This window comes from Halichoerus grypus, chromosome 1 (genome assembly GCF_964656455.1).
Source record: "Halichoerus grypus chromosome 1, mHalGry1.hap1.1, whole genome shotgun sequence".
Taxonomy (NCBI): Eukaryota; Metazoa; Chordata; class Mammalia; order Carnivora; family Phocidae; genus Halichoerus; species Halichoerus grypus.
Genome location: NC_135712.1, coordinates 200,727,745 through 200,738,399, shown reverse-complemented (window position 1 = coordinate 200,738,399; position 10,655 = coordinate 200,727,745). Strand labels below are relative to the sequence as shown.

At 50.4% G+C, this 10,655-nt stretch overlaps 1 protein-coding gene across 1 annotated transcript; it reads right to left on the bottom strand.

The window, feature by feature from the left end:
- Positions 1 to 1,864: 1,864 nt before the first annotated feature.
- LOC118545442 (serine protease 45-like) lies at positions 1,865 to 10,419 on the bottom strand. The gene is made up of 6 exons (XM_078059311.1): positions 10,317 to 10,419; positions 8,131 to 8,157; positions 4,475 to 4,622; positions 3,687 to 3,952; positions 2,658 to 2,821; positions 1,865 to 2,319 (listed from the first exon to the last, which is right to left on the bottom strand). The coding sequence occupies exons 1-6, from the start codon at positions 10,417 to 10,419 to the stop codon at positions 2,086 to 2,088; spliced, it is 942 nt and encodes a 313-aa protein (XP_077915437.1). The 3' UTR covers positions 1,865 to 2,085.
- Positions 10,420 to 10,655: the final 236 nt, after the last annotated feature.

Here is a 10,655-nt window from a genome sequence, read left to right as displayed (position 1 = left end):
ATAAAAAATAAATGTATCGAAATAAAAAGAAACATGGGAAGATAGCTTTTATAATCTGGAGATGGAAAGACCACCTTCAGCTAGGCGCAAAACCCATAAAGTAAGTAAAGACTGACTGATTTGATTCCATAATAATTTTATTTTAAAAAAAAGGTTTATTTATTTGAGAGAGAGAGAGCACAAGCAGGGGGAGGGAGAGACAAAGGGAGAAGCAGATTTCCCACCAGGCAAGGAGCCGATGTGGAGCTCGATCCCAGGATCTCCGGATCATGACCTGAGCCAAAGGCAGACACTTAACCTACTGAGCCACCCTGACACCCCTTGACTCCATGATAAATTTAAATTTTAAAGGTCTTTATGGTAAACTTCTATCATTCCCTCCATTCCACATATTTCTAAAAGATAAAGAAATGTTTGTAAAATAATTGACAAAGGCTTAGTATTCAGAACAGATAAAAACTTTCCTAAGAAAAAGAAAAGCAACCCAATCTTAAAAATAGGCAAAGCATATGAATAGAGGATTTACTAGAGAAAAGGCATATCTTTTTGTCAACAAACACATGAAAAGATACTTTTCCAATCAGAAAAATACAAATTAAAACAGCAATGATATAATAACATTCTATCATTGGATTGGGCACATTTTTAAAGATTGATAATATCCATCTTTAGCAAAAGGGGAAATGTTCACTCTCCCATGCTGTAGGTATGAATGTAAACTGGCTCAGCTTTGGGGAGGAATACTCTTTGATCGTACTCATACAAAATGATTAAATTTCTGTGTCCTAGGGGCGCCTGGGTGGCTCAGTTGGTTAAGCGACTGCCTTCGGCTCAGGTCATGATCCTGGAGTCCCGGGATCGAGTCCCGCATCGGGCTCCCTGCTCGGCAGGGAGTCTGCTTCTCCCTCTGACCCTCCCCCCTCTCCTGTGCTCTCTCTCATTCTCTCTCTCTCAAATAAATAAATAAAATCTTTAAAAAAAAAAAAAAAATTTCTGTGTCCTTCAATGACTGTCCTGCCCTCAGCCCACTCCCAGGAAGAGAGGTGCAGAAATGTTTCAGAGTGCCCTCCCCCCGCCCCACCACATGCACGCAGCCCTGCCACCAGGCCGACGAGTCCGAAACAGCCTAACACCTGGTCCAGGTTACAGAGCCCATGTCCCAGCCACACAGAACACGTGCAGTAACGTCACATGATGCCTAGCTCTAGGTATTGACGGAGAAAGTTTGTCAACATGTGTAATTTTTTTAAAATGTGGATTATTAACAAGACATATAAAATCCCACTTATTTTTAAAAATCATAAAGACATTTTATTTAAGGATGCCTACAGATTACTCCTGGGGAAGGGAGCAGCACTGGTGGTGGGAGGTGGTTGGGGGGGGCGGAATCTTTATATGTATTTCTGAATATTTTCAGTAAATCACAAGAATGTGTTCAGATATTGCCTATAATTTTTTTTAAAAAATTTTAAAGATAAAAACATAGATGATGAACACGTAATACTTTTGTAAGCAGTTTTTAGTGCCATTAAAAAAGAAAGAAAGAAAGAAAGCTAAATTTGGAGCACTTTAGGTGAGTCCTTCCTACAGTCAGCCTATGAGGCATGTTTCAGCTGCTCCCTTGGAGCAGGCCCACTTTACAGATGAGGAAACTGAGGTCTCAGGCCCAGGCCCTTTTCCTATGCCCCTGCACTAGTGATATCGTAAAAACCATCAGCCTCCACTCTGGGGAGCCTGCTGACAGAATTCATTCCAGGAGGCCCTGTCCTCCCACCCACCCTCAACCCCCCAGGGTCACCCAGAAAAGAGAACAGAGCCAGCTCACATTTGTACAAATTTAATCCCTACTATCCTGGTCCCCAACTCCAGAGCCCTTCTAGACCACACTTCCCTTCTCCTGGTCACCCAAGGCCTAGTCATCCACCACATCCCTCCCCACTGGGATGCCAACGCAGAGCCCCATCTCCCAGGGGCCACTCTTTCCCCACCTTGACTCTTGTTGAATATAGACACATGACCTTGGTCTAACCTTGATCTGGACCCATACAGCAGAGGCAAAGCAGGAAGAAGAAGAGAGAGGGGAGATCAGGGATCCATCTGGGGCTGCAGCAGCCAGAACAGGAGTAGGAACCAGGCGGAGGTTTGGGGGCCTGAGAGAGCCCCACTGCTTATTTGCTTCTTGATCCACGTGCTGTATTTGGTGACACGGGTGTACACGCCTGGGTTCTCTGCTTTGGCACAGGCTTTTTCCCAGGACAACACCCCAGCCAGAATCCACCTGCCCTCGACTTCACAAGCCAATGGGCCCCCAGAATCCCCCTAGGTAAAAAGAGAAGAATAATGGAAGCTCTGGGCCCCCCTGGGACCCAGGACCCCAGAGGACCCAGGATGCCCACCCTCTGACTTCTCTTGGAAGATTCTTTCACTCCCTGAGGATCTCACTACATCCTTCAGCTCCTCCTTCAGCTCCTCAGTTGTAGACCCATCCCAGAATATCAGGCAAAATCAAAGTCCCAGGGGAAGGAAGATGGGAGCAGAGCACTACCCGGTGATGGTGACAAAGAGGGAAGCCAAGCAAACGCCTCCCCGGGAACTCCCCCCTACACCTTGGGAGTCGCTCCCAACCGAAGAGCTGCCAGGACCTCCCAGAGACTCACAGAGCACAAGTTTTCTCCATAATTGGTGGCACAGATCATGTCCCCCAGGACAAGGGGGACGAGGTGGGGGATGGAGGACTTCTTGCGGTAAATCTGGTCACACTTCTTGTTGTCCATGATAAACACCTCAGCCTCCTGCAGCTCCGCGGTCAGCGTGGAGTTCGCTGTGGGGGAGCCCAGCGGGGTGAGAAAGGACGCCTCACTCCACTCAGCCCTGGCCTCTTCCCAGGGCCCCGTGGCCTCCGTTTCTGAGACTCAGCCAAGCCACGCCCCTTCTCACCCCCATGCCCTGCTTCACCGGTCTGTCCCCCTGCAGTGGGGACCATGTCTGGCAAGCCCCTCACCCTCTCAGGCTCTCTTTCCAGATCCCTTTCTCTGGGAAGCTTTGGCTTCCGAACCAAGCAGACTACGATCCAAGTTTCAATGCAACCACCCACAAACTGAGACCCCAACCACGTCCTGCTTCTCTCCGGCCTCTGGTTGTGCCCTCTGTCACCTGGTTACACTCGCTCCCCTCCTCTGGCATCTCAGATAGACCCCCTGCCCAGAGCTCATCCCAGATCCCTCCCAGCTTGATCTCAAGATCACCTGCCAAAGTCTTTGCCTCTTTCCTCATCAGCCTGGGCCCCCACCCACACTCAGTGACAAGTGCCCTGCAGGTAAGACACGTGTTACCGACGTGAAGGGTTTGGTGTGCGGCAGACGCTCAGGGCTTGTCAGGTGAATGAATGAGTGGGCGAGTAAATGTGGGGTTCCCTGACTCTGAGCTGCCGTAAGACGCAGAAGATCATGCCCAGCCCAGGTGCTGCTAGACCTGGGAGAGGTGCCCACAGCAAGCGCAGTGGTGTAAACCATGAGAATGGTTTCCACATGAGGTGAGTCCTAACACATCCAAAGAACCAGGGCCCGGAGGTAACAGCCACAAGCTTCCTGAGAGGCATCATGAAGGGCTCCGGCCGGCAAGGCCCCAGAAAGAAGGCGGTGCCCCCTCTGTGGTTCTGCACCCCACCCTCGACCCATCGTGCTCACCCGAGAAGCGCTGTTTAACCTGGCCCCAGCCAGTCACCCAGCACTGGGTCCCAACCTTGAGGTCGTAGCTGGGCTCCGGGAGGCAGATGGGCTGCACGAACTTGCTGAAGGTGGCAGGGCTGAGCAGCTGGAGAAGGGCAACATCCCCCACGATGAACGTCCGGCCCCAGAACTTGGGGTGCATGACGATGTCCTTCACAGGGATCAAGGCAGCCTGCAAGGGCTTCAGCTTGGAGGTGCCAAGAATCACTGAGTATTCTTTGGTGCTACAAGGAGACATACAGCCCCGGCTAGTAGATGTCAGGTTCGCAAACAACACGATGCTCCTACCTCCACCGAAGACCCTCTCCCTTGGCAGAAGCCCTGCCTGATTTGCTCTGCTCACTCCATCTTGCTAATCCAGCCTGGAGGCTCTCAGGGTCAGAGATATGACTGACTGCCGCCCCATTCACTGTCCAAGTTGATTCAAGGTGGCCTCATCTGTGTGCAGTGTACGCAAGCACGCAGGTGTGGGTATACGTGTATGTTCTCATGTGCGTGAGGGGTGGGGGGCGTCTGAGGGGTAGGGGGTGTCTGCTGGGTTTTCCTGCTGCCCTGCTCAGGATACAGTCTTTGTTGCTTGGGGCTCCAGTGAGGCCCTGAGCAGGACTCTTCCCCATTCTGGATATCCCTTCCTACTCCCCCTCACCTCCCGACTCCCACACTGTTTCACAGAGGAAATGAGGGGGATGCGCTAGGCCCATGGCAGCCCCGGGTCTCCAGGCCGGGGACACAGGGGCCACACTCACCCTTGGATGCAGTGGGCAGCAGTCACCACCCAGCTGAGATCAATGAGGGCCCCTCCACATATGTGCTCATTCTCCAGCCGGAGGCTCACCTCCCAGGGCCAATGGCGGGTCACGTCCAAGTCCTCTGACCACCAGGGTCTGCCACAAACTTCAGGAACAATGTGCCAGGGAGACACAGTGACCACATATTGGAGGATGAGAACAACTGAGACCAAGATGCCCCCCACCCCAGGACAATGTGCCCAAAGCTGTAAACCAGGGGCTTGTCCCCATTTCAAAGATGGGGAGACAGGGTGAGAGAAGGACAGAGGCCTGCCCAGAGGCACCGTGCTAGACAAAAAATGACAGTGACAGAGATACAAGGCTTCAAGACAGAGACATAAAGACATCACAGGGGAGAGAGAGAGATACTGAGACAACAGGGAGCAATTAGCAGGGAGCCCCAAAACAAGGGAGAAGCATAGAAGGAGCCCCGGGACAAGCCATGCATTCTCTTGTGTCTGGCCTAAGTCCCGAGGCCATGTTCCTGAAGGGCCATAATGCTTGCTGCATCTCTTAGATGCAGAAGGCCTCTGTCCTCACATTACTCGTAGCTGAGAAAATTTCCAGACTTCTGTGTCAGAAATCTTTACACAGGCCATTCAAGAAAGAGCCTCAGCACAGAGCCCACAGAGGCCCCCCAACTCACAGCTTATAGTCTTTGTCTGCACGAAGTTCCAACACAATCAAGTGGTACGGCTGTATGAGAACACAGATGCAAAAATTTCTAAATAAAATATTACTCAGCATTATATTTTGAAAAAAATAATGCACCACGATCATGTAGAGATTGTCCCAGGAGTGCAAGGGTGGTCCCACAATGGAAAAGCCCTCAGTGTATTTGCCACATAAATGGTTCTTTTTCTCTAAAGAGAAAGATCATATGCTCTTCTCAAAAGACATAGAAAAAAAATTTGAAAAATTCAACACTTATTTATGACCAAAAAAACCACAAACAAACAAAAACACCTCTTACTTAGTTTGGAACAGAAAGGAAATCCTTAACTTTAAAGAAGTTAGAGACCACAAACCTACAGCAAATACCATATAACATTAAGGAACAGGCAAAAAGATTCTATACAGTCAGAAGCCAGGAATAATGGTACTTTGTGGGAGGAGGGCAGGGGAAGTAAACGAGAGAGCATAAGGGAGATTTTGGGGGCTGGTATAGGTCTACTTTCTGACCAAGACAGTAAGTAACACAGGTGGGTTCACTGTGTGATAATTTCCTAGGCTGGACACTTAAAATTTGTGTACTTTTGGGTGTGTATATAATACTTCAACAACTTACTTTTTAAATCAATTACACTTTTCTACTCCAGCACAATCAACTAGAAAATATATTCAAAATATATCTTATCTTCAATAACAAAAAATCATAAGTGCCAAGAAATTAACTTATCCAACACTATGCCAGATTTCTGTGGTGATATATTTAAAACTCTAATAAAGAAAAAAATAAATAAAACCCTAATAAAGGACACTGAAAATGAGTAGCATAAATGGAGAGACATCCCTTGCTTTTAAATAAACAACTAAACATTTCATGATGTACTTTTTCCCAAAACTAATCGATAAAGTCATTTTCCAAGTTAGAATTTTAGGAAACTTTATAAACTTACTCCAAAATTGAAGTAGAAAAACAAAAGTCCATGAATAGCTCAGTCTCTGAAAAAGTAGAACTTAAAGGGACACTTGTCCTAGCAGGTATCAGGACACACATCAGGGGCGCCTGGGTGGCTCAGTTGGTTAAGCGACTGCCTTCCGCTCAGGTCATGATCCTGGAGTCCCGGGATCGAGTCCTGCATCGGGCTCCCTGCTCGGCAGGGAGTCTGCTTCTCCCTCTGACCCTCCCCCCTCTCATGTGCTGTCTCTCATTCTCTTTCTCTCAAATAAATAAATAAAATCTTAAAAAAGAAGACACACATCAAAGTCATAACAGCAAAAACAGTGTCATATTGACAAGGACAGACAAATGAAGCAATGGAAAAGAATAGAGAGCTTGAGATTGTTCTGGGGTCACAGGAACTTAATGTAAATAAAGGAGCCACCACCATCAGTGGGTGAAGGATGGATGTTGAGTAGATGGTGTTGGGAAAACTGACTCACTATAAAAGATTTAAGAAAAACAAAACTGGATTCCTCCCTAGGAGCACTTGGAGATCTAAATAGGAAAGTGAAACTCTAAAGTTAACAGTAGGCCATATGACATGGGGCGAGAAAGGGCTCCCTAGAAAAAATCTCAAAACAAACCATAAAAGCATCAAATTGATTAATTTTATTACATCAAAATCAAGGATTTTTTTTTTAATTTTATTTATTTATTTGACAGAGAGAGACACAGCGAGAGAGGGGACACAAGCAGGGGGAGTGGGAGAGGGAGAAGCGGACTCCCCGCTGAGCAGGGAGCCCGATGTGGGGCTCGATTCCAGGACCCTGGGATCATGACCTGAGCTGAAGGCAGATGCCTAACGACTGAGCCACCCAGGTGCCCCAAGGATTTTTTTTTTTACCCTGGGAATAAAGTTAACTGGCAGATGACAGATTGGAAGGCAATATTTACAATATCGAAAATCAATGCAAGACGTTTATTAGGAATATACAAGGAGCTCTAGGAAATCAACAAGAAAAAAAAGAACAGATAATATGCAAAGGAGAAGGACAGGCAATTTATTAGAAGAAGAAACTCAAGAGGCCAAAAGCATATTGAGACATGCTGAAACCCATTCACAATGAGAAAAATGTCAATTAAATCAAGAAGCCATTTTTTTTATCTATTAGATAAAAAATTGGCAAAAAGATATAAAAGCTGCATGGTAACACGGTTGGTATGTCTGTAACAATATTACACCTTTACGAATGGCTGGTAGGAATGCAGGGAGCTGGCCACGTTAGATTATGGACAGTAGATAAAAGCACTGTATCAATGTACATTTTTGAAGTTGAGAAGTGGTTGATAAGTGATAAGTGAAGTTGATCAGTTGACACTGTGGTTATCTAAGGGAATAGTCTTAGAAAAAAGCATGCCTAGGTATTTAGAGATTAGGAGTCAGACTATATTACCCTCAACTGATTCTGAAAAAATTACATATGTGTTCCTTGACTTAGCTGTATTTTTGCAGTGTTTTGTAAGTTTAAAATTATTTCCAAATAAAAAAAATTTTTAATGGAACTGGTGAAAAGAGGAGGAGACAGAAAGGGATCTAGAGTATACACCATTTATGTAAGTTAAAAATACATGCCCACAAAACCACAATATGTATTTTGACAAGAACACGCACAAGCAGAGACACACATTGAACATACAAGAAAGGTTGAGAGGAGGGTGAGGAGGGGGAAGAGCAGCAGGGCACGGACATCAGCAGGAATAACTAATTTAATCAACCAAACAATTCATAACCAATCAGAGAGGACCTATGACATTGGAAGCCCATGAACCAGTGAGCAACCTAACCCACCATACCTGACGTCTAAGGAAAAAGGCCCTTTAGCAAGCAGGCCCTTCAGACTAAATTCCTGCTTCCTACGGACCCGGAAACACTATCTCTGTGACCCCCTTCAGAACACATCCTCCCAGCAGCTGAGGTTTTTCTGAAGCAGCGGCTCACCCTACTCACCTGGTATGGAAGTGTTTTCTTTATAACCTGGAGGAGAAAAGGGGAACAGAGATGAAGCAAGAGATCACGAATTAGTTCATTTGTTAGTTCACCAAATATTCCCTAAGCTCCCACTCCACTCCCAGCCAAGACCGGTGGGGGGACAGAGTGTATCAAACAGATAACACGCTGTCCAGCAGCCGAGACAGAGGTAAACAAAACCACCTGTGTGGGGCGCCTGGGTGGCTCAGTCGTTAAGCGTCTGCCTTCGGCTCAGGTCATGATCCCAGGGTCCTGGGATCGAGCCCCGCATCGGGCTCCCTGCTCAGCCAGGAGCCTGCTTCTCCCTTCCACTCCCCCTGCTTGTGTTTCCTCTCTAGCTGTTTCTCTCTCTGTGTCAAATAAATAAATCTTTAAAAAAAAAAAAAACCACCTGTGTGAGATCAATGCAAGCACAAGGCCACAGGTTTCAGGACAGCCCAGACGAAGTGGGGGACAGGAGGCTCCTGAGAAGTGAGGAGGACGGATCTTAAGGACGGAAAGAAGGAAAAAGCAGAAAAGTGACAATGACATTCCTTGCAAAAGAAACACCACGGTGTATGCCAGGGCCTCCAGAGAATAAAGGACAAGGCCAAGGATGGCAAGAAATGATGCCGTGGAGGAAGAGTCAGGGGTCAATCACGAGGGGCCTCATAAGCCAGGCCGAGAAGCCAAGAGACCCTCTGGGAGGAGGGAGGCCGGTGGAAGGGTGACATAGTCAGGCTTGGGGGGTGAAGAGTAAGTAGGAAGGTGACAAGACTGCAGGCAGTCCAATCCCACCAGAGCCTCTGCAGGACCCAGCAAGAAAGGAGGTGGGCTAAATGAGGAGGCGGCAGTGAGAACAGACCTGGTGAGCTGGATGTGGGATGCAGGCAGATGGCTCCGTCTAGGATGACCCCCAGTTTCTGCTTTTAGAGAGGAGTGCCTACTATCCACCGCCTTAGAGAACAGAGTAAGAGAACCCAGTTTATAGGAAGATGAGAGGCTCGGCTGTGGACCCCAGGGAGCTGAGACGTTTCTAGGTCATGGAGCAGGCGGCTGCACTTGCAGATCCGTTGCTCCGTGAGGCGGCATCACAGGAATTGCATGCAGCTCAGTGCCCGGGGCGAGTGAAAAGGGAACCCAGACAGCACCACAGGGAACACCAATGAACAGAGCATGGCTGGCCTGGGAAGCACGCGGGGAGCAGGAGAGTCATCCTGAGGCAGAGGAGAATCGGGAGGCACGGCCTGAGAAGCCAAGGGCCTCGAAAAAATGAAAACGGAGGAAGTGGTAGAAAGGTCGGGGACGCGGCAGGAATGGGCCAAGGATTCGGGGGGCAGTGAGGAAGCCCTGGACGGAAGCATGAAGTGGAAACTGCTACTTGGAGAAATCTGGCAGTGAGGGGGAAGGGACGGGGAGAAGAAACTACAGCAAAGAGGGAGAGGATGAAGATGTGCAAGAATTTGACGGAGGGAGCCCAGCGCGCGGAGGGCCTGCAGCGCAGAGCAGGGTGAGCGCGCTGACCTCGAACAGGAGGGAAGTCTCTGCTGAAGAAACGGGGGAGGACGGTATCGAGCCGTGGGGCCCGGAGGGGCCCCTGGGGGCTGGAGGCCGTCAAGGGAGACAGCACCGGGGGGCCTGCGTCTTCGGGGTGAATGAAGCAGCGGCGAGCGGGGCGCCAGGGGGAACAGAGGCCGGGGATGAAGAGGGCCGGTGGGAGCCGGGTTTCAGCGCAGGGAGACCACGGGAGGCCGGCCCGCAGTGCATGCGCAGCGACCTGCGGCGGCGGGAGAAGGGGGAGCGGGGCTCGGGTCTCAGCCACGATGCCCGCGGGCGTGGACGGGGGAGGAGGTGGCTGCGCGTCGGGAGAAGATGCGGGGGTCCTCGGCACTGCTGGTCCCCAGGAGGTGGCAGGGCGCGTGGTGCCTGAGGGAGGAGGCCAGGGCGGGGCGGGCAGGAGTCTGGCGACATCCTGGGGGGTGGCAGTGGAGGACAGGGGACCATGGTGGGGGGCACAGAGTCCCAGGGGGCCAAAGAGCTAGCCACGCGCTGGAGTCCGCGCTCAAGTGCGGGGACGGGGGGGATGGGGGGCAGAGGGGAGCGCAACGGGGGTGGGGTGGGTACGGGGAAGGTGGCGGACGGGGCGGACGGAGGGACACCCGGTGGCGGAGGAGGCGCCGCCCTACCCGAGGTCAGCAGCGGTGGCAGCAGCAGCAGGACGCAGCGGCTCAGGGCCCAGGGCCCCGAGGCTCCAGGCCCAGCGCTGCGGCTGAACGGCAAGGCGGCCATGAGGCCCGGGAGGTGCCACCTAACGGGGCAGACACAGTGCCGCGAGCCCCGGCAGGTGATGGCGACCCTGCCGCGAGCAAGGGCGCCTCCAGCACGTGATGGAGTTCCGGGCGCGTGACGGTCGCGCCAGCCCGGGACAACGCCCCGGACATTCCCCCGGCACCCAAGGGCGCCTCTCCTGCATCCGCCACCCACACCTCGTGCCTGTTCCTTGAAGATGGCCTCGGAGCCCGGGA